Below are 23666 nucleotides of genomic sequence, written 5' to 3' on the forward strand. Positions count from 1 at the left end.
GAGCCTCGTTGCAGAGCCGCTGCGTCGGGAGCTTGACATTTGTTTCACTAACCGCTGCAAGAAGCAACTCCGTATGCAACACCAGCATGTCTGTTCTCTGTCCAGCCTGCATATTTGCTGATGTGACTTGATCGCCATCAGCGCCCAAAGTTGCGCCAAAATGCGAAAGATCCTTTCTTTTACAAGCCCACTCCTGGATCTTGCCCGTGGCTCACATTCCTAGTGGTCGCTCCGTACATGGCTGACACTGCACTGTCATGACTCTCTTGCTTGCCTGCTCAGCCTCGTCCGGCATACGCAGAGCGTCGGCAGTAATATCAGCCGATGCTACGCTGTGCTCTGTGCTTGATTACGATGTTTATGCTAATGGCTAAAGGCGCAGAGAGAGCCTTTTCGATAATCGTTACTCTTTTGGTGTAAGCGGGGATCCTGGTCACCGCAGTCAAATCGACCAGCCAGGTTCATGACCGAGCTCTGCTGGTTACCCCTTTCGGCAAGTAGATGGAATTCTGTCTGACAGAAGAGATCCAATCCAAGACATTCTAATCCCTGGAAGCAAAAAAAGAGGTCGTGATGGCGGCTACTGCAGGTCCACCATCTCATCTCGCTCAGCCATCGTACAACTTGACTACAAAAAGATCCTTACCAGGAGAACACGACAACAATACGAGAATCCCGCGTACACGAAATACAGAAATCAAGATACACGAGCCATCACAACTCATCTACCAGAAGCCACCGCCTCCTTCATCTATCGGCCACCGGCAAGCCCGCCCCATATCCGCTAACTCTCCGTCCGCACGAGCCATGGGAGATACCCTCACCCTTGTCGTTTCAGCGTCGCCTGGGTCCTTGTCACTGCTTGTCGCAGAGTAACGACTCTGTTCCCCACCCTTAAATTATCCTCTCCCTTTGTTTTCCCAACCACGTCGAACTTGCTCGCCGGCTCGCGCGGCCATAACCATGGCGCGACACCGCAGGGTCCCTTTCCTGAGTAATTGAGCGAGCGATAATTCATTCATTCACATGGATGCTGGCATCTCGCCGTCGTATCGTCTCAATCCTTGAGGCCTGAATTACCAAGGTCCTGGGCCTTGGTGCTGACCTCTTCATCTATTCCGAACCTGTGGCCCATCTTCCGCAAGGATCAATCCCGCTCTTCCATGGAAGTCTTCTTTGTCGTCCACCGTTTTTGGCGAGACTCTTTTCGTCCGGTTCACCGTTCCCCATCAAGGCTGTGCCGCGTCATGGATTCCTCGCTCATCATCTCGCCAATCACCCAACCTCTCCGCCCGCGGGGAGATTCATTCTTGGCTTTGCAAGGAAGATACCGTTGATCCGACTGCGCTATTAATGGCTCCAAATACGAACTAGCGGTGTTGATGCTGATGGATGCTGATGGATGCTGATGGATGCTGATGCTGTCCTCATCTGATGTCTCCATACGCTCTCACAACGTAGTATGAGTACAGCCTTATAGGATCTCTTGGGCTTCTCGCCAAGACCAACACAGACATATGCAGCGAGCCTCATTAACCATGTCCAATTCAGTCTATGCTTAGCCAACATAAGCCACGTTTTGGGCATCATCCTTCTCCTCCTTCGGGTCTCTGTTTGCTGCGGCCTTCTCCTATCAAAGGCCTCCGAGGGCATGGTATCACAACCCACACTCAACTGCATGGACAAGGGGCTCGTCCCTGGGTTGTGATATCCGATCAAGTATAGACCGAGATTGCCAATCATTTGCCGCATATTAGTGGCGTGGATGTTCCCAGATCTCATCCCATCTCTCATTCGACCTCCTCGATCCTAGGCCGAGGCCGCCCAGATGCGTCTACCAACGTCCCGCTTGGGTTGACGTGGAGGCCCGCCAAGTTTGTAAGCGCCGGGCCGCTTGGCTGACTTTGCGTTGGCAGCATGCTTGCCATCTGCCAGTTTTCCAAGCTCTCGATCACATCGTTGGCATGTTGCTTCACCAGCCCATCCCCGTCTGTGGCCGCCACATATTGCAGAGTCCTCAGGATATCCTCTCGACTCTCGCTGGTGAGGCCAAACCCAAGTTTTCGCCCAGACACCTTGGCAGCGTCCAGAGCTCTCACAAAGCTCAGCACATTCAAGATAGCTGCCCTTCGTAGGATAGCCGTCTCCAGCTCACGCTCCATTGCGAGAATGTTGACACATAGGTCAACACTTGCAGAAACCAAAGTCGGCCCTATGCCACCGATATTCGTCTCGAGAGCGGCACCAAAGATGGACAGCGCTGAAGTTCGTACTCGAACATCTTCGCTACCCCTCTTGCTTTCCCACCCTTGGAGGATTTGCGCCAAGATGTCATTATTGGCCCTTTCTTCTTCGGTTAGATCTTCATCCACATCCATGTCGTCGTCCTCATCCTCATCTTTCTTCTTTTTCATCATTTTCTTCTTCTCATCGCGAGTCTGCTTAGCCATTGTCTTTGGCCGGTATCCACGACGCCCTGCAATGGAGAGTAGTGTTTCGCAAACTTGCTGGGCCACATCTCCTGCAAAAGTCTCACCAAGTCGCTGGATCACTTGAAGTAGTGCCTCGCCAAACCGTAGACGAACATCCGTCGATGTCTTTTCCTGAGCATCCAGGTAGTGATCCAGAAGCTCCTGGACCGCCGACTTTGGGTGCTTGTTTGCAAGCTGGGTGTATACTTTGATGACCCGCAAGTTGATATAGTCTTCGTTGTTCTCAAGGAGATTGGACAGTAGCACGGAAACGGCGGGAATGTCCAGAATGGGACTATCTGCCAGTATCAGACCAGAGAGTAGATTGAGACCCTCTGACACAACCGGCGGCGGGTTATCGCTACCTCCTGTGATGTAATTCATCGCCAAGCTGTAAGTCCTGCGGTCTTCAATTTGGCGGGCGCTCGGTGCTGAGGTAGGCTCGTCCAATTCTTCCACATCGTCTCGATACTTGAGTAGCAAAGCCAAGTTTCTTGCAGTGGGTGACACTTGTGCCCTGTCTTCTCGAGACAACCTGTCCAGGGTAGTTTCGACAATCTTGAGCTCCTCCGGTTTGATATGAGATTTCTGGAACGTTGGTGCCGTGATAACCAGATTCAGGAGACTGAGTACCACCGCTAAGAGATCATCTGCTAATCGTGATTGGCCATCTGCGGTGAGAACCTGACAGATAAGCTCTAGTAGCTGGTCGAAATGGCTGACGAGCTTCTCAGGTGCTTTGTCCATGAGTTTTTGGAGTACAGTGACTTCAACAAGGTCCTGAACAGGAGACTCCGGCGCCTCACCTTCAGGGTGGATGTCGATTTTAATCTCGTCGTTTTGCTTCCCTGCCGTCTCGATCCATCGTCGCAACAGGCTGAGAAAGATGGATGAGACTTCTGCTGCGGAGCAAGAAGTTACGATGGAATCAACCAAGGTAACTGATTTGTCTTCGAGCTCGGTCCAGTTTAGCTCAATACGCGATTTGAAGTCGAAGCCACGCGGCTCCACCGCCTCGACTTCTCCCTTTCCTCTCAAACGATACTCCCAAGGCTTTTCCATGTCACCCGAGGAGCCCCTGCAGAGGAGATTTTTGAGAAAGGGCTTGACACTGTCGGCGGTACCAAAGAGCCGCAAGTAAGCCTGCAACAATGTCCTAGCAGGCTTGACAAAATCGTTCTCGGTGACAGGTAAGGGATTGGGCCATGACCCAAGTACCCAAATTTGGACCAGTACCGGTCTAAGAAGACGCCTACATAGACCAGGAGATGGGTTGGACAACACGAGAGTGTTGAGTCGCTGGAGGGATGTCTTGAGTGACTGGGAGGCGACAAGAACACGGTCCTGGCTGAGGTCGACGATGTCTTCCTCCTGTTTGATGATGGTTGAATCAAGGCTCGACTCCGTTCTCAGTGACGGATTCAAGTCTTGCACGAGTGGTTGAACGAATGCGTTCCATCCAGGAGATCCTAGGCCACCATTAGTAACGCTGCCATAATAAGTCGCTCCATTTTACTCGCCAGGCGCTCCATATTGCTTCTTCCCGAGGATCCCATACCCAACAATTTGGGCGGCAGTCCTCGCCATATCTGGGCCAGCTTGTCCATCTATAAGGCTGAAGAGCTGCCCAGAAATACCCAAGAACCATGCATCTGCGGTCATGCTCGCCGGAACCGACGACAACAGCCGGGTAGCAACAGCGACAGCCTCGTGGGTGATGCTGGCCCCCTGCTTTTGCGGTGCAGCGTCGGCCTCTGGGGTCTTCCCAACATTGCTAGGGTGCACCGAAAAGACAAACTCCATGGTTCCGCGGACACCATCCGGACGAAGCGGGATGAGAGTCAAGGTTTGGAGTATCGGATTTCGCAGCCATGGTGGGAGAATAGAGGGTTTAATGAGGGCATTTAGAGCTGGCAGAAGAGTCCATGTTTCGGTACTTTTAAAGTCAGCATCACTGGCTTAGAGGTTTGGCTGCAGCCTTGCGCCACTGACCTTTCAATAAGTTTGTTGTACTCCTCAACACCTGAAGCTCGAGTGGCGGCATCAATATTAGGATCAAAAGCCTTTTTCCCAGCTTCAACTATCACTTCAATAATTTTAGGCTGCCCGCTTGCCGAAGAGGATGAGCTCGCCATTATGGTTACGGCTCAAGGTGGAAATAATGGAAGTATGGAAAAGTGTTTTGTCATCATGATCCATTCAGCCTGACCTTCATGTGCACCCATCACACTATTAGCACTGTGGGGAGGTTGGTATCGCGGTCACGTGCGAGCGCGTCGCCCTGGCATTCAAATGTGGGGACGCTGCCTCTCTTCGCGTCGTCTTCTCTTCCTCACTGCACTTTCACAGTCAACAACCACTCCGCGTTTCTGTTCAGTTCCTCGGTTTTTTGCTGGAGACACGATTGTCACCGGAATGCCTAACAATTCATACAGATCAGCTTTCTGGAATCTCTCGACGCTTCAAGATGAACTCCTTCACTCTTACTCAACACGCGCGACGCCTCCCCCACAGTTCTCCGACTCACGTTTTCCGCAAGGAATGTCTATCGCAGGCCCCCTTCCCATCTGGTTAACCGCGATATGCCGCTCTCGAACCTGTATCAGGATCTCGTTATGCTGCAGCTGGATTATTGTGGATGCACCGCGATCTGTAGAGGTCGTACCAGGGCAGAAGGGTAACGCGTTTCGGAACTTAACCCTAAGAAGATATCTGGTTTAAGCTTTGCGCTCTTGTCGTCCAAGTCGTCTTCTAAGCCGGCTAGGCGCCTATGGCTGTGACGCGCCCGCTGAAAAGTTGGACGATCGGCTTGTGGTGCCAGGCGGACGGACAGGCGAGGAGGACAGTCCAGTCACCTCTGTGTGCGCGAGAGGATCGGTGCCATGAGCCGTGACGGTAAGAGCCTCTGGTCTGAGGACGCTCGTCAGCCCTTTCCACTGGAACCAGCACATCGGTCAAGAGTAGACCGTCCTGGAGATGCAATCAGCCACGGGATCATGGAGATGGAACCGGCTTGGCCCTCGCGCCCTCTGTGCCCAAGCAGCCAAGAAGTGGGGTGTTGGTATGGCTTCATACAGTCAGTCTCCGTATTTCATCAACTCGCCCAAGTCGTCGCCTGTCGGAACCGCCATCTGGTTAACTCCACCTGGTGCAATGGGCCACTTGCGGAAACACACAGAAATTCGAACGACAACTGACCATTCTTGCCAGCCAAACGGCTCCCGGCCCTTCGAAGCTGCAGATCGATGGCTTGGCAGATTGCTGCACTGGTTCATATCAATCCACTCCCTCGGCTCGATTCGCTCCCAGGACCATACCATGGCAATTTGTCGTGGTGCGTGACGCTCTGCGTCTGGTCTGACCAAGCGCATTAACCTCTAGCCATGGGTCCACAATCCCTTGGTCATGATGGGCGCCAGCCCACCTGAAGGTGCCTATATACTGGACAGGGTCCAGATGGCCCTAAAGGATTCCTCGACTCTAACCTGAAAAGGCGAGCCTGAGATGACAGGGTGGTTTTTATGGATGTCTTTTGTCCACCCGTTCACGTCCTCCGCAATTCTTGCTACAAGATGGAGAGATTACAAAAACTGGTCCTTGTTGGCAGTGCGAATCAAACAGAAGGGGTCATCTTGTTCGCGTCGAGTGTTTTTCAGACTGCGTTCTGTCATGACGGCTTTCGGTGGTATCCTGTTGGTGAAGGCATCTAACTATGCTGGGATTTACAGCTACTCGGGACAGTTCAGCTTTGCATTCGCCTTGTTCCCACCGACAAGATCCGCAGCTAAGGTTCAAAGCAGCACCGGGACCCATCTCGAGTTGGAGTCAAAGTTTCGTACTTGTCTGGTGTTGTGGCGGGCCTAGCCGTGGGTTGAGTTCGAGGTTGCCGGGTCGCACAGCTGGACTGAGTTGTACCGTTGGATCTTGGACAGGCCTAGTTGGATAGGTAGTCCTGGTTGTCCTCTCGCCAGAAATGGTGCGGAGGGCAACCCCCCGCAGAGGGGATAAGTCTACCCGCTTCTTCTGTTGTTGATATAGGTGCTAACACTGAAGCAGGTCGATATGAGAGCTTCAGCGCTCATTACGACCTGAGCACGAAAGACGTGCCTACACGTGGGAGATAGAGCTAATCAGTCGATAGTGGAGCCGGCTTGCGCGATATTCCAGACCATTTCTCGGAGCCGACGGCGCGGAGGATATATGTGATGATGTCATTGCGCAACCCTTCAACACAGGCCTCCCACAATCATTTGTGCCATTGCTGTTGGTAAGGCTGTGCGACGGAACTTTCAGGTTAATTAGGGGCTAAGATCGAGCTGATGCAGGAAATTGATAGTCTGGGAGCTGTTTCACGTCTTAGCATGTGCCTAGGTAGTGTCCGCCAAAGCTTGATTCCATCCCGGCTGTAAGAGATGGGCCAATAGGATGAAGCCAATGACTTGAGACCAAATGACAGTGATGTCACCCAATGCAGGAACTTGTTGGCACAGGAGCCGGTCAGCCGGCTTTAGTCATAAACAAACGGTTCTCCCTTTAGATTATTTCGTGTCGTGCTTCTAGTTTGGACACTCGCGTCTCCCTTGCTGCCAGCCATCGTGGGATGTGAAAGAAGCGTCCTGAAGTCCATCGCCATGCTCAAAGCAGCATTCCTGGGCCTCGTGCCCGCCGTCATTGCCCTTCCGGCCGCCGCGCCCGTCGCAGAACCCACCGTCTACCGAGCTGTAGCTGTCAAGGCGCCCGAGCCTACCGAACTGGTGGCTCTTGAACAACGCGATATCATCGACTCTGTTGAGAGCTACGTCGACGGCCTTGTGACCCGTGTTGAGAGTAAGGTCTCAAAATGGGTCAACTCTGGAATCCTGGACTATCCGAATGGCTTCCCTACTGGTGATGCGGTGAAGGAGTCGCTGGGTATCTCGGACGATGACGATGAACTGGCTGCGCAGCCAACCCAGGTCCTGAACCTCCCGCAAGTTTGGCCTCAATTGCACCTCAAGCGCACAAATTGACCATGAGATAGCCCCTATGCCAATTGGACGAACGATGGGTGGAACGTGCGAGTTCACGGCAACGTCTACAAGATTCCCGACATCGATCAGGATAAGATTGACAATCTCGCCAATGTCTTTCTTATTGACACGGATGTCGATGAGCTCTCACCGCCGCAGCAAGCGCAGGCCCGAAACGTGACCAAGTCCATCTTTGTGGTGCAGCAGGGCGATGTGAGCGTCACGATGGACTTTGTGAATAACGTCGGTGTTGATCCGGATGAGAGTGGTGGTGCTATCAACGCGGTAGGTGTTGGATGAGAGATATGGTGCATGCGGTTGCTAATGAGATTCTAGAAAGGCGGTGCTCAAAAGATCAAGTTGCCATATAACACCACGCGTGAGGGCGACTTTGATGTCTTTGTCAAGCTACGAAACACCACGGGTCCAAACAACGGATACTTGATCCCAGGCAACCAGACATCGCGAATCCAGACCTTGAATCTGTACGCGGAGGGCAAAAACAACAGCGGCAATGCCACAGCATATCTGGTTCCGCCCAAGGGCATGACCATCGTGTCGGATATCGATGATATCCTCCGCGTCACCAAGATCTACGAGCCCAAGGAGGGTCTCCTCAACACCTTTGCTCGACCATTCGTCTCGTGGATGAACATGCCAAATATATATGCCAACTGGTCCTCATCGATCAACGACCTTCACTTCCACTACCTCACGACAACTCCTGAGCAGGCGACGCGCAACTACATGAGCTTCATCTACAACACTTACCCGCTCGGTTCGTTCGACACTCGCCCCCTCAACTTTTCCGACCTGTCGGCGACACTCTCGATCCGGCGTTTTCTCCTCGATAAGGTCTTTCAGACGTTCCCCGACCGCAAGTTTATCCTCGTCGCCGACACGACAAACTCGGACGTCATGAAGGCGTATCCAGCGTTGTACAAGGACTATCCGGGACAGGTGCAGTGCATCTTTCTGCGCAACACCAGCGCGACCGACGATGGGAACAAATTTCCGTATAACACGGAGGGCTTCAAGGATATTCCTCAGGAGCGCTACATGTTCTTCCGCGTACCGGATGACCTTTCGCATCTGGACATTGCCAATGGACAATGCTACAACAGCTCCATAAAGCAGAACGTGACATTTAGTTACCAGGGCCTACCGTTTGGACTGAGCGACGACGACAACGCGGCTGCGATGGGTGCCAGTCCGAGGATCGGCATGGTTCTTGCGGGATTGGCTGCTGCTGTTCTGGCGGTGATGGTGTAGTTGGGGAGTTGAACGGAGGTGTATCCCGGTAGAGGAAATCATGGCCTTGTGAATGAGCATAATTATGACGACAATGATTACGTTGAATTGTTCCACTAGCAAGTGATAAATGTGACAGGCTTTTTTATCCATGAACCGGCTTCAATCCCGCTCACCGAATTTCGCTCGGTACAGGCTCTCGTTAAAGGATTCCGAGCCGAAAACAAAATATTCGCCAATTCAGGGCCTTGATATGAGGCCTCGTATGAGTAACTGCACTCTTAGATTATAGCATGATGCCATCGACATTGTCGCTCCTTGTCTAGGGTATGTAGCGTGATACTCCATGCATCCTATCCTATCGCAACCAACCCTACTCCACTACTTCTGTCCGGGATATATAAAACCACCGGGGTTGCAGAGATAGAGGAGGACTACGTGATCAACGAACAACCTGATCGACTGTCCTGTCCGTCCGTCCTCACCGCCCGCTCACCGGCAGCGGCAGCGGTAGCGGCAGCGGCAGGCTTGTTTCACGGAAAGCGGAATTTGCGGTTTGTCGAGATGGGACTTCTTGGTTCCAATATACGGCGACTCCCGTCCTTGAAAAGCCGACATGGCCAGATGCATGGCACAATTCCTCCGAGACCATCGGCACCGAAAACTGATTGATCAATCCCATCATCAGCCACTAGAATCCCCAATTAAACAGACTAAGTAAGTGGCTGGGCTGGCCCGCCGCGTCGCGTCGTCGCTCGCTTTTTTTTTTTTTTTTTTTTTTTTTTTTTTTTTTGCTTTTTTTATTCTCTCAAATCGTTCCATACCGCTTCTGGAAAATTGTCGAACGGGAGCGAGGGGAGGGGGGGATCCATCAACCGTGCCATGGCGCCTTTTAGCACTCGGGCCAAGCCATGGGGAATGGGCTGATGCAGGGAGCTGGCCGACTGGGATCCTTGGGGAGGGGATTGGGGTACAGGCGATACATACATGAGATCATGGGGAATTAACTAACATACCGTAGCATTGTAGGAGGAGGACGGCATGGTCTTTGCGTTGTCAAGGGTGCGTGTACGGTACGTGTCGTGCTTTGCTTTTTTTGCATGCTCGGGATTTATTCAAGCATCATGATGGCATAGCTTCTTTTTCGTCTTGCATCCCGAGATGTGCCCAATTGGGTAATCCTTGACGGCTCCGTAGAGTAGATGAGCCATTGGGTGATTTTTCAGTCGAGGGGGTTCCAGCTGGAGCTGAGGTCAGCCCCAATTGGGATAGGGATTGGGATTGGGGTTCACCTCAGCTGGGCAAGACAATGAGGCTGCTTAGCTAGCTGTGGCTTCTTAGCGAGGTGTGAGGTGTGTGAGGTTTCAGTGAGGTCGGGTGTGCTCTCGAGGCACAGGCCGGCGGAGGCCGATGCGGGATGGTCCTGCCACTGCGCGATCCCCTGGGTAAAACTGGCAATGGATGGCAAGATGTAAGGTAAGGTGCGACGGAGCGGGCGCTAGTGGGGACTATCGGCCTCCGGTGGTTCCCCTAATAGCCCTCTCAGCCAGTTGACGGCGGCAGAGTGTGCTTACACGTAGTGGCATGCTCTCATTCAATCCTCCCGTTCCCCATTTTTGACGATGGTGCTAACGCTGTGAAGCCATTGAAGCCTTGCTAGCGTTGACCTGCCTGCCATTGTTCCTGCTGTTGTTCCTGGACCAAATCCCTCTCGGCAGCGACGGACGGACAAGACGTCACAATGACCAATGACAAGTTAAGATGCAAAAAGGAAGGCGCCGGGTGACTGCTCACCTGCCATTGTGCGCATCTTGGGTCAAGAAGTGGAATCATCTGAATCTCCATCGAACTACGGATATGCCCATCCTCAATCTCCATCTCAATCTCGTCCATCTTACCTCACGCGGGCTCGCTCCACACTTTTTTGACCTCATACCTACAGCAGCTCTGCGGTTACGTACAGATACACCCTTGGCCAATTCGAAACAAGCCGTATGGTAGCACAGCGTCTTGAGCAATTGATTCAGCCCTGGCCGCGTCTCTGCGACCGCGCGTCTTACCCTCTTTCGGCCGTCACCTTGACCTGGCTAACGGTCCGCTCAGCCCGCGGGAGTAAGCGAGAGAGACAAAGAAAAAGAAGAGGTTCCAGAGCCCGTCCGTGACTGGGCGGGCGGCAATTCATCACCAACAAGCCGTCCAATCCTCATGCTCTGCTCGGCACCTAGCTCAGCCTTGACGGGGTCCAGCGTACCATTGGCACCACCCTCTAAGGACTCAGACACGTGGAGCTGGGTGGAAACCGTTGCGCTTGATCCGCATTGAGGAAAGCCAGCCGTTTGACGAGCGAGCCCGCTGCGACAGGTACGAGCCAATCTCCAACGACAAACACCATGACTGACAAGACAGTATCGCCGAGCTAGTTGGGTTGAGGGAAACGGCTCGTCCGGCTTCGGCTCTCGGGGTCCTTCTGTCGTCGCCCTGCATCAAGAGACCCTCTTGGTCCGCGCCTGCGTTCGGCTCCCGTGCGTAAACCTGCTCCATCCAATTCATCAGCCAAGTTTCCTGTCCTGTTCCAGCCCAGACTCAGAATCGCGCTCTTTGGGAAACCCATCTCGGTGGGTCCAGGGCCCAGGTACCGAGACACACGACGACTGACTGATAGGTAGACGAACAAGGATCATCAGGCGAGCTCTCATTCTGTGGCACGCCACATCTCGCGACCCAGCCCTGGCCTTCGCGCCTTGATCTGATGCCCTCGACATGATCTCGTGCGCCTGGATCCCATCACTGACTCGCCCAGCCCGCCACAACCACAACCTCCGCTCCCCGAGCCTCACATCACATGTCGCGCGCCGCGCGCGGACGTTTTTCGAGCGGGTGATCAACACGAAATGAAATGAGATGCTGCCTCGTCAATCCCCAATGGGGAGGAGGGTCAAGAAATCAATTTCCCGGCTCCAGAACCGCCAAAAAAAGACAATAGATGTTCCCATGCCCAGTGAAAAACACATACGCGCCCGTTAGATGATTCCCCAAAAAAAGATGCCCAGTAAAAAACAAAAAAAGAACAATTCCAGAATGGAGTCCCCCGTCTCCAGAAACGTCCAACACAGCGCATGGGTATCTCCGGGGGGTTTTGTTTGCTTGCGATCTTTCTCCAGCCACCAATCTCCCGTTGCATCCAATATTCAGCGTCGCAGTCGCAATGTCTGCCTGCGAATGAATCCCGTCAGATCTTTCAGAAGTCGTACACTGCACTACGCCCGATGGCGCGTTACAATCCGGTCAGCGGTCGAGAGGATTGCAGTCTTGCTGGTGTTTATCCCAGATGAGATGCGATTAGATCCTGTCCTCGTGCGTTTCCGTCGTTGATTCGATAATCCCTTGTCGTCGATAATTATTTCCCAAGCTCAGTTCAGTTGTCGTCAAATTTGGTTTGGGGAGCCCTTGGAGGGTCCCTCAAGGCGCCCCCCTGCCCCTCTCAGAAGCGATGATGATGTGACATGATTCCCGGTATGCCTGGCATAGCGCTGGTCACGGGGATCGATGGCGGTGGTCGGTTGGCCTTGTCCCTGAGCGTCCAGTCGTCGCCAGGTTCTGAGGGAGCTACAAGCTCCATGAGGGTGTACTGAAGGATGCCGTCGAGGACTTGGGGCACGACGATGTCCCGGGGAAGGCCCCATGATGGTAGATGGGGTTCTTCGTTATCGCGACCATCGGCCTGATTATTTTGTCAACCACTGGTCAGCAAGCGGATCCGCATTGCGATGCGAAAAAAAGGAAGCATGGCATGAGAGGGAAGCTATGCTTACAAGACATGATGCGCAAGGCGCATTGTTCACCCAAACCCAGTTGGGGCAGTTGTGTGTGTAAAAGTACTTGCATCGGTACTTATAAAAACCACCAGCGCCGCTCATTGTGTGTTGATGTATGGATATGGAGGAGGATTATACGGCGTGGGAGGAGAGGAATTGGACAAGATTGAGGTATGGTTGGTGAGAGTCAATGGGCCGAGAGGAACGGAGATGCGAGACACCAGGTCTTATATGAGGTAAGTTACCAGGCCAGGCGATGATGGGAAGAAGTGACGTGAATGCGAAGCTAGCACGGAGAGCGGGCTAGGCTGGGGGAAAGGGTCGAACGATGTTCTTGTACTACCGCTGATGAGAAGGGCGATGGCCAACATGTCAAGGATCCCCAGGGCTGGGCGGAGCTTAAGGGCTCCAAGCGGGAACGGGCTGGCATGATGTGAAAGGTGCGTGCCGTCGTATACTCAGTACCTGCTACATACTACCTACATCGTGGACTGGACTGGACTGGACTGGGAGCACAGCACTGCTGACGTCCTGGGGACAGCTAAACTCGATGGCGAATGGCCGTTGGCGTCGCAATGCCATTTTTCATGGGATTGACTGATGCCCCCCTTGGTCGAAGGGGCCCCCGCTGGGCATAACGATGCAGTGGGGGGGGCCACACCCAGTGATGACAGACAGGGAGCCCCTGCGAGACTTCCGGAAGAGGGCCGGTGGGCTTTTCTCTCTATCCACAGCAGCAGGAGAGCGAGTTGCAGAGAACGGACACGGGCAGACAAGACATGCATCTTCTGTTGACGAGGAGGTTCTTGCGGTTGGACCCTCTGTTGACTAGTACAGTACTGTATTGACAGACTACTGACAATGTGGGCACAGGAAACGGTGGTGCCGACAGGGCCGGGGAGGACGGCCAAGCGCTTCCAGAGGCTCGCTAGAGAAATGTTATTCAGCATTAGTGGCATCCAGACGCTGCGGTTCCCGCCTCAATCTGCTGCTGGGCTTGCTGAGCTCGGCCTTTGAGGCGATCGGATGGGCTGCCGCAAAAGCCAAGTCGACAGCCTGGACGGCGTGTGGTTCGTCGAGACGTGGGGCCATGGGACGAGAGCTCCAACGGGCGTAGCGGCCGGCGGAAATGGCGTGAGGTAGAGGGGTCGGTCAGGGGGGGGGGCACCTCGATGAATGGAGTGGAATGGATCATGGATGACAGTGGAGGGCGTGTCGCTTGTGTGGTCTCTGGGGAAGGGACGATGCCTACCTACGACAGACACGACACGACATCCAATGATGGATGCAGACAGGCCATTCGTCCATCCCTCTCGGACGTGCCTGAGACGAAGCGCCGTCGCCATGATTCCCCCGTCGACGCGGACCACGTTCAAGGACCACCACGGGCCGCTCTGCTGAGGGCGCTCACCAGCAATCACAAACATGACATCGTCAGGGCAAAGTCAAGGGGAAGGGGAAGAGGAAAGGGGAGGGGGGTAGGCGTTGGCGAGAGCCGGTTGAGCTGTCTGCATATCTGTGGTGTTCTCGGGCCAGTCGGCGTCAGGGCCTGAAGCCACTTATCTGCGAGGCCCATGGTCAACGGTCGGCATGCTGTGGTCGTCCCATGTCACCATGTGTCGTGCCACGAGCGACAAGCACGGGCACGACCCGAGCACACAACGGACGCACAGGTATCCATCATGGATGTATGGCATGGCATTGGCATTGGCATGGCATGGCGAGCATGGGCAAAGGCAACCTCGGGACCTCATCTCTGGGTTCTTGGTCCTTGGGATTTCCCGTCTGTCTCTTTTGATGTGGAGAAGGGGGACCTGTCTCTTTTTTTTTTTTTTTTTTTTTGAGGCTGAAAAAGGGTTGTCTCTGTTTGACATGTTGGATGCCAATGCATCTAGAAGGCGAGGGAAAAAGCAAAAAAAAAGGGCAGAAACGGACCTCGCCAGAGTTGAAGGGACGGGAGATGCGGGATCCACAAGCGCGTGGCGCCGCACTTTTTTTTTCTTGGTGTGGGTATACGAAAAGTATATCCCGACGTGTAATTGCCGGATATGGTTCAAACACACACGTCTTGACGATGCGATGCGATGGCACTTGCTTTTGCCTGGCCTGGCATGATGAAGATCATCTGGGGATGCGTGCTTTTGTGAGCGAGATTGGAGTCTTGACGATGACTGACCACCATCATCAACAAGGACTTCATCATGGTTGGTCAATTGTTCAGTCAGTGTCATGAGACATATGACATGTGGCAGAGAGAGCCATCCTCTCAGGGTCCCCTCCATCTCACATCGGCTGTTTCATTCTAGCCGCTTCACCGAGACCTCCGGTACGCCTCCATTCGCAAACTTGGGTGTCTCACCTTGGCGCGGCTTCTTTCGTTTGCTTTGAGGGGAACCTGGACCTCGGCTTCATCGGAAGCACTAACTATTGCTGCGCAAGGCGCTGAGACGACGGGTCCAAAGTTTACCACAAAAAAAACCACGCAGAGGCTGAGCAGAAGTTGGCGTACAGTTTTGCGTAACTACAAGAGCTGACGCGAGATTGCATTGATTCTGCCGAGCTCAAACGACACGCAACGTTTGACGCATCGGCTACACTGCTACGCTACACTACGCTACCCGCTACCCCTCGGTCAGGCGCATTGCATACGGTAGCACTCGTCCAAGTTGATTCACCTTGGTTCCCCCAAATAGATTCCGGGGCAAGGGGGAAACGGCAAGGAGCTATGGCCCGCCCAGATGGGATCCAATGCATGATGGCTCAGCGGTTTCCGGGAAGGGCCCTGCAGCAACCGGACAATATTCCCCAGGGCAGGGCAGGGAATGTCATCTGCCCAAAAGCTCGAGCCTCTCTGGCAATCGAATGTGGAAGCGCTGGCTGGCTCATCAAGGGAATGGAACGGGCTCATCGGACATGTCGTGTTTCTGTCGACCTTGACCCGGGTTTCCGAGGTGGGCAATTCGCTCGCTCGGGTACACCTTGCAAGAAATGCGGTAGACCAGCAGAAACAACCCTGATGACGCCCTTACCTGGATGTTGTTGCTTCTAAGGGCCATGTGCCTTGGATATGAAGGTTTCTCCTGATCCGACAACAGACAAGGCTGCAGCATCCCCCGGGAACAAACCTGGCTCTGGGTCTGCAGTTGTAGACCTCAAGCCTATCGAATTCTCCCCCCGACTCGACCAATCATGATATCTCCGGTTGACCCTTCCGCCGGTGAGCCTGGACGGGGGGTGTCGGTGGACTTGACTTGTTTGCCAACTCGTTTGTACGGTGAGGGATCGGATCACGATACTCCCTCTACGGCTGTCTGTCCCCGTTGTCCCGGCGCCGGGCTTAGATACTACCTGCGTATTATGTCTATGTCGCGTGGGGTCTCAATCATGTTCATGATGATGAATGAGAAGAGGCTTTACCCAAGCCACACGCCGTCGTCAATAAGCTGAGCTGAGCTGAGCTGGACCTCAGGACAAGACGGCAAACGCAAGCTATCTTGAACTGCAAGTAAACTAGCTGGCCTCGCCTCACCTCGCCTCGCCCAAGTGCTCACTTGCTCTTGTTCCCCCTGGTACATACAGTAACTAAGTTACCCCATGGTTCTTGCCCAGTACCCTGCCCATGATGGCTGCACATGCCATGTCCTCGTTGGGAAGGGATCCGCATGGCCGGTGCCTGTCCCAGCGGTGGTTTGCTTGCTCAAGAGGATCGAAACGCGCCATCACGCTCCCTTCGCTTCTGTTTACCTCTCTCTCCAGATATCATATCAGACCAATTCATTCAACCCGATCGCCGCGTCTTGTCAGTTCCCTCCCCCTTAACACGGAACTCACACCCCTTGCCCTGAATCCTTTCATTATTGTTGCTTTTGTTTAAACACCTGTTCCCAGGTGCCCGGGAATCGGGTTAACATCTTTTTATCCCACGCAGTAATAATTGCTTTTTCCTTCCTCTTTTGCTTTTCGCTTCGATCTCCCGCCTCCACAGCATCACGATGCGATGTGACGGGGAGGGGGGGCAACCCACCCTTGTCAAAAACACCACCCTTGCTCGAACGGAACCCCGGACGATGGGCCATCCATTCAACCCCTCCGTGAGATAAGCATCGCCACAGACAAAGACACACACACACACACACACACACACTCTCTCTCTCTTGAGGTGTCTAAAAGCCGTTGAGACTAAAAGGTAAAGTTGCATCCATCGTTTGTTCCGCGGCGAGCCGGTGTGATTGCCACCACCCCCCTGACTTGCAGCCGCCCATGACAAGGATAACCTTGTCCGTATTTGCATCATCGACTTCATCTTGACGTGTAGCCGTTGGGGAAATCAAGAAACGACTTATCGCATCTCAGCGATGAGATGAGAGGAAACAGAGAAAAAGAGAGACGCACAAGAAAGATTGCACAGCCAGATACGGCAGGTATCTACTGCGGAGACAAAAGCATCAAGATCCGAAACAGGCGTCGTGCAGCAATCAATGAGATTGCATGTTTTGGAATCTGTAGTCAAGGTTTCTTCTAACAGCTTTACTCGTCCAGTCCAGATATGATATGGGCCTTTCTATCCGCCACCTCTTTTTTTCGTCCGTATCCATCCATCCATCCATACACAGACGCGCATATTCCCTTAACGCTTTCTTGTCTTCTCTTCTCTCCTTTGCCTCTTACAAACATGCGCGCGAGTGAAAAACAGCCAAATAAACGCCCACTTCCCATCACACCCTATTCGACCCCCGCTCTCTTGGCATCCGCAAATAGATGACTAGATAAACGAAACTGATTCTTCTCAAGAGAGAGGGGGTGTAAAAGAGGAGGGGAAAGAGAGAGAGAGCGAAAGATTCAAAACACAAACAATAAACCAACCAGAACAAGTGGCTGCTGCACATAAAACGCCGTAGCTCAACCAGCCACCAACAAGGAATTTCCACCAACGGTCGGGGTCTGAAGGAGGGTGGGCAAGGGGAATGAATGGGTTTTGCTTGTTTGAGATGGGACATTGCATTCCCACCCGCATACAACCCAGTCCAGTCCAGTCCAGCCCTCTCTTCCCCCCTCCGCATTTTCCAAGAGAGATCCCTTCCCTCCCCCGGTTGGTCCATGCGCTGGGCATAGACTAGACGGCGGCCGTTGCGATGGGAGAGGGCCGCAGGCAGGGTTGGAGTGCAGTTGAGGTGCAGTGTGTGTGGTCTTGCAGCAACGGGACACCCGACACACAGAGTGCGCGCGATCGATCGCGGCTCCTTGATCCTTGTTTGCCCTTTCCTTTCAGCCCCGTTCGATTGCTGCTTGCCCTCCTCCCCTTCCCCCTTTCGCAGGGTGGCATATGAGCTGGAGGGCCTCATCTGCCAGCCTTCATGGCCTCCTTGCGCCGCTTCTTCTCCGCAGCACGAGCCAGAGACCGCTTGACGTCGCCCTGCTCAAACGTGTCCAGGTCGTAGTAAGTGGGGGCGATTTCCTATCAAGTATGTTAGCAAAGCTGTGCGGTGGGCATTCAAGAGACGCTCCCTCCCAATTGAAGACGAGCAATGAGAAGACGACTTACCAATAGCCACTCGGGTCGGATCCCCACGCATGTTCGGATGTATTGCTTCGACGTGAGCACGAATTCGTTGTACAGGACCCAGTCAAACTCGGTGCGGAGGACCGTGGATGGATGAATCAGGACGGCCTGGTCGTCCTTGACGGTGCGGTACAGCTTGCCCGAGCTCTCCTTCATGGCCACCTGCATGAAGAAACCAGCCAGCAACGCGCGTCGGATGTTGGTATAGTAATTCTTGTCCTCGAATGGCGTCGACACGAGCTCCAGCTCGTTCTTCTCCATGATGCGCTTGAGCTGCGTCCGCACATTGTCGGCGCTCGAGAGGTGACGGAACGAGAGGAAGTGCTCGTGGCACCAGGCCTTGACGCTGCTGGGGTCCGATGTCGCCTGGCCCTTGAAGGCGTGGTAAGCGTTAAGGAGAGTGAGGTGGTCACCGTCGGGGTGCGCAAAGTGCGCCTTCATCTCATCGGCGCGCTTTCGGTTGTTGGCGGGTCGCATGAAGATCTGGGGGACTGAGAGGAGAGATGTGATGGAGAGGATCTCATTGGAGCAGTAGAATTCGGGCGATGAGATGAGCATGACAGCCAGGGCGGGATCCAGGGGGAACTCGGAAGCCAGACCACCGAGGGTTGTGAGCTCACCGTCGTCGTCGAGACAGGCGAGGTAGTTGAGCTCCTCCAGCGCACGCATCATGGTCTCGGGAGCAGGGGGGTCCATGAGATCGAAGTGGACGAGATCCTCGACACCAAGCTTCTTGAGTTCCAGGACGGTGTTGGCGAGGTTGGAACGGAGAATCTCAGGGTACGTCTGCTCAATGAGCTCCTTCTTGAAGGCCTTTTCCGTGTACAGGCGGAAACACTTTCCGGGCTTGGTACGACCAGCACGACCAGCTCGCTGCTGGGCGGAAGCCTTGGAGATGGGTGAGACGAGGAGGGACTCAACACGGATACGGGGGTTGTAGATCTTCTGCTTGCTAAAGCCAGGGTCCACGACGTATACAATACCGTCAATGGTCAAACTGGTTTCGGCGATGTTGGTGGAAACGATCACCTTGCGGCCGGGACGACCGCCCTTGCGCAGAGGCGCGGGCGCCTTGTCGAAGATGCGCTGCTGCTGGTGAGGGGGCAGCGTACCGTAGAGGGGATACACAGCGAGCGGGCCGGCGTCGACTTCGCGCATCAGCTCGTCCGCCTCGAGACTAATCTTGCGACAGGCGTCTTCAATTTCATCTTCACCAGTCAAGAACAGCAGGACGTCACCCTCGGGTTCGGAAGCGTGGATCTGAAGAACGGTGCGGATGGCGGCCTCGACGTAGTCGCGCTCGGGCTCGGGCGTATAGAAGATTTCGACGGGGTGGGTTCGACCGGGGACGGCGAGCAGGGGCGCGTCGTTGAAGTACTTCTGGAACTTTTGCGCATCGAGAGTAGCAGACATGATGATGATCTTGAGATCGGGGCGGCGCATGGAAATCTGCTTGAGCAGAGCCATGAGGATATCGGTGGCCAGGGTACGCTCGTGGGCTTCGTCGAGGATGATGCAGCTGTAACGGGACATCTCGTGGTCGTGCATGGCCTCGCGCAGAAGCATACCGTCGGTCATGTACTTGAGCATGGTCTTGGGGCCCGTCATGTCCTCGAAACGAATGCTGTAACCGACCTCTTCTCCCAGGGTGACGTCCATCTCATCGGCGACACGCTGCGCGACCGACATGGCGGCGACTCGACGCGGCTGGGTACAGGCAATGAGCTTGCCAGTGAGGTGAGGGAGCTCATCATAGACGACATACTGCGGGATCTGAGTAGTCTTTCCGGAACCCGTCTCACCAACAAAGACGAGGATCTGTGTAGAGTGGTACTTGTCCAGGAACTCCTGTCGCTGCTTGTGTACAGGGAGATCGCGACGGCCCTGGAGGATCTGGAAGTACTTTTGCGAGTGAGGTCGGCCAGTGAAAGGGTTTGACTCTGAGTCCTCAGCCTTTGAAGCCTGCTTTGCCGTTGTCTGTTGCCTCTTCATGCCGGCGAGAGGAGAGTCGGGCGAAGGCTCCTCGCCGTGGCCGTTGCTCGCGCCGTTCTCGTACATGTGCGCAAGGTAGGGGTTGCTGCGGTCGGGATCGGCGGCGTCCTTCTTTGCCTTTTTCCTAGTAGACTCGTCGGCGTCGGCGCTGAGACGCTTTCCTCCCTTGGCGTCGGACATTGTTGTCTTTGTGGTGACGGAGAGAGAGAAGGAGATGGCGAGGCTGAAGGAGAGGCCGGTGATGTTTGGGAGGTTGATCTCCAGCTGCCAGAAAATTTTGGCGGGACTTGGAGGCGGTTGCCTTATCGATAAGGATGCCTGCAGCACAGTGTGAGTCACCCACCCAGGTGTGCTCATAGAGTAACGTTGAACAGGTTGTGTGTGTATTGTTATCGATAGATGGATTGGGTCTAATTTGAACAAGCTTGAAATTATCTTGTAGTGCTTTGATACTCAAAGCAATTTGAATTCTTCAATTACTTTATCTTCTATGTTTCTGGCGTTGAGCTAAGCTTGCTACAGTCCTGGCGCACACTGTGCCCACTTTCAGGGTCCTCTCTTGTTCCATCTCTCACCGCGAAAAGAAACTCTTCTATGAGCTACTCCGAATGTCGGCGTGGAGGGCTTCACTTGGATAAAGAGATATCGTCTTTCAAGAGAGATTCACCTGATAAAGGCTCTATTCATCTCTATTTTCCAAGACCCAGTCCTTTTCTTGACATCAGCGCAAAAACGAGGCGTATCCCACTTCCCACAACCAACGATTAATTGATTTGGCGGGGTGATTTACTCCACCATTGGAAATCTCAGCTTGAATCTTTCTTTTCAACCATAACCACCAAAAGACGCAAAAGCTCGCATCTGCAATCATGGCCTCGGACGCTTCTGGCTTCGACATGTCCGACAGCTTCGGCCCTCAGCGCCCCAGCTTCAACATCGGATATCACGACTCGAACCGCGATGAGCCCCTCACCGACTTACAGTACGGCCATCTGCTCAACCATGGTGTAAGTCGCAAGTCGCCTGCGTCAAACGAACGCCTCAGTCGCCGGTGGAAGGGCTATGATGCCTCGTGCGCGTTGTGTCGGGGCACTCCGGTTGACTCTGTGAACAGCTGGCCTTTGCCACGACTCCCATCACCAACACTCACTTTCGCGAGCGAGTCTTTGCCCTCGTGAGTGAGCATCTCGCCGCTCTCTCTGACAATGGTGAGAATGCGACTACTACGGCGACGGGCTCACGGGCTGAGCCCATCCTGCCGCCTCTGACGCCCAAGGATACCAGCATGTTTCCTTGCGCTGCTGTCAACACTTACACGGCAGTCATCAGCCCTTGGATTGACCTTGGCTCGGCCAACCCCATCATCTCGAACATCTCCCGCCAGGTTTTGAATGTTGAAGTTAACTACGCCAACTTCTGTGGTGTTCGCAGCATCATCATCCCTGGACCTCGACAGGACGCTTCCATTGATGGTGGAAACCAGAGTCTTGCGCAGTATTCGCGTGCTGTTGAAGAGGCTCTCACCATTGGAAACCGATTGACCTTTTTGATCCACATGCCCATGTACCGGGAACCCGAGGTAGAGACTCAGGGAGTCAGCATCTCCTCTCTTGAAGTCAAGACCCCTACCAAGACCGAGAAAAAGGAAATTGACCTCCTGGCGGCATGGGATTCGTGGCATCATGTTCGCAGTGTCTGCAACTACAACACGCGACTCTTTGTTGGTAAGTCAAGTCATGGACATGATTAGGCTATCAGTTAACGGCTTTCGCAGTTCTGCAAATACCCCGTGTCATGCCTGAGAAGGACCTCCAGGACCGCTGGTTCGCCGAGCCTCTTCACTACTTGACCATCAACCCAGGAGTTTTCCAGGCCAACAAGGCCGGCTACCCCTCGCTTTCCAAGCACCACCAGAACCTGTTCTTCTCGTATATGCGACTCAAGAATGCGCCCTGGATTCTTCTGTGCGATGCTGGCCCTGATGTGTCTCACATTAAGGGCGAACCTCACTCTCTGTTGGCCTCTCACGATGATTTCCCAACTCTTGCTGAGGCAGAGTCACAGAATCAGACTACTAAGACCGCAAACTTCCAAGTAAAGACTAACGACTACATCTCCTATTTGAGGTGGCTCGAGTCTCAGCAGCCTGAATTCACCTACCTTGAGGGTGCTACGTTGACAAGCTTCCAGGACTGGCTCCAGTCTCCTCTTCAGCCCCTGTCCGACAACCTCGAATCAGCTACATACGAAGTCTTTGAGGGAGATCCAGTCAAGTACAGCCAGTATGAGATTGCCGTGTATGAGGCCTTGACGGAATGGAAGGAGCTCAACAAGCCTACTTCTAAGGAGGGCAAGGTTGTTGTGGCGGTCGCCGGCTCTGGACGTGGTCCTCTCGTCACTCGCGCCCTGAAGGCCTCTAAGGACGCTGGCGTTCCCATCGACATGTGGGCTGTTGAGAAGAACCCCAACGCATATGTCTATCTGCTCCGCCAGAACGAACTGGTTTGGAATGGTGAGGTCAAGGTTGTCAAGACGGACATGCGCGCCTGGAAGGGCCCTATTGTGTCCGAGACTGAGGATGGACCTGTCTATGGCAAGGTCGATATCCTCATCTCGGAACTTCTTGGATCCTTTGGCGACAATGAATTGTCGCCTGAGTGTCTTGATGGCATTCAACATGTCATCTCTACGCCTCATGGCATCTCCATCCCCAGCTCTTACACGGCACACTTGAGCCCCATTTCAACCCCCAAGATCCACGCCGATATTCTCTCGCGGTCACCTGGAGACCCCAACGCCTTCGAGACCCCCTGGGTTGTCCGGCTCTTCGCCCTTGACTTTGTGGCTGAGAAGGTGCCCAACAAGCCTCGGTTCCAGGAGGCATGGGAGTTCGCGCACCCCATTCCAGAGTCTACGCTCGCCGCTCTTGAGGCAAAGCGATCTGGTGGTGTTGTCGGAGGTGGAGGCGGTAGCATGGCTGGTGCTGCTGGAGCCAACGATCACAACTCCCGATACTGCCACCTCACGTTTGTGTGCCGCACACGGGGCGTCACTCATGGTCTTGCCGGCTACTTTGAGTCTACTCTGTACGAGTCGCAGATCCCTGAGAACAAGGGCGAAAAGATTGAGATCAGCACGCACCCTGAGCGTATCGACCGCAAGAGCAAGGACATGATCTCATGGTTCCCCATCTTTTTCCCGCTCAAGGTATGCTAGCCCCTTGCAAACATGGAGTTGAGATACTGACGTGTAGTAGAACCCCCTTTACTTCCCCGCCGATACCGAGCTTGAGGTCAGTATGTGGCGACAGACTGACGATACAAGGGTGTGGTACGAGTGGCTCGTTGAGGCCTTCACCTGGGTTGGTCCTTCGACGCGCATCAAGGTGGCCTCGTCCGACCTTTGCAGCAGCCGCAAGGTGGCATGCCTCATGTAGATGTCATTGGATGGTATGATGGCTTTGATATGGATATACGATGCAACGAGAAGAAAAGTTTTGATTTCAGAGGTTAAAGAGAATCAACAGGACAATCAGTTCGGTCTTGAATTTGCCTGATAAGCATAGCCT

At 54.0% G+C, this 23666-nt stretch overlaps 5 protein-coding genes across 5 annotated transcripts; 2 read left to right on the forward strand and 3 right to left on the reverse strand.

The window, feature by feature from the left end:
* Positions 1-1790: 1790 nt before the first annotated feature.
* Positions 1791-4606, reverse strand: NCS54_00667200 (Hypothetical protein; the record flags this gene model as incomplete). Its single annotated transcript, XM_053152121.1, has 3 exons — positions 1791-3940; positions 3992-4407; positions 4464-4606. 3 exons carry the CDS (start codon positions 4604-4606, stop codon positions 1791-1793), a joined length of 2709 nt encoding a protein of 902 aa, XP_053008096.1.
* A 2496-nt stretch (positions 4607-7102) lies between these two features.
* On the forward strand, positions 7103-8752 carry NCS54_00667300 (DUF2183 domain-containing protein; the record flags this gene model as incomplete). Its single annotated transcript, XM_053152122.1, has 3 exons — positions 7103-7440; positions 7492-7765; positions 7817-8752. 3 exons carry the CDS (start codon positions 7103-7105, stop codon positions 8750-8752), a joined length of 1548 nt encoding a protein of 515 aa, XP_053008097.1.
* Positions 8753-12212: 3460 nt separating this feature from the next.
* On the reverse strand, positions 12213-12648 carry NCS54_00667400 (Hypothetical protein; the record flags this gene model as incomplete). The annotated part of the gene is made up of 2 exons (XM_053152123.1): positions 12213-12452; positions 12544-12648. 2 exons carry the CDS (start codon positions 12646-12648, stop codon positions 12213-12215), a joined length of 345 nt encoding a protein of 114 aa, XP_053008098.1.
* Positions 12649-17884: 5236 nt separating this feature from the next.
* NCS54_00667500 (RNA helicase) lies at positions 17885-20278 on the reverse strand (the record flags this gene model as incomplete). Its single annotated transcript, XM_053152124.1, has 2 exons — positions 17885-18001; positions 18089-20278. 2 exons carry the CDS (start codon positions 20276-20278, stop codon positions 17885-17887), a joined length of 2307 nt encoding a protein of 768 aa, XP_053008099.1.
* A 689-nt stretch (positions 20279-20967) lies between these two features.
* NCS54_00667600 (Protein arginine N-methyltransferase) lies at positions 20968-23534 on the forward strand (the record flags this gene model as incomplete). Its single annotated transcript, XM_053152125.1, has 4 exons — positions 20968-21105; positions 21213-21822; positions 21873-23305; positions 23355-23534. 4 exons carry the CDS (start codon positions 20968-20970, stop codon positions 23532-23534), a joined length of 2361 nt encoding a protein of 786 aa, XP_053008100.1.
* Positions 23535-23666: the final 132 nt, after the last annotated feature.

The sequence above is a fragment of the Fusarium falciforme genome, chromosome 5 (genome assembly GCF_026873545.1).
Source record: "Fusarium falciforme chromosome 5, complete sequence".
Lineage (NCBI taxonomy): Eukaryota > Fungi > Ascomycota > Sordariomycetes > Hypocreales > Nectriaceae > Fusarium > Fusarium falciforme.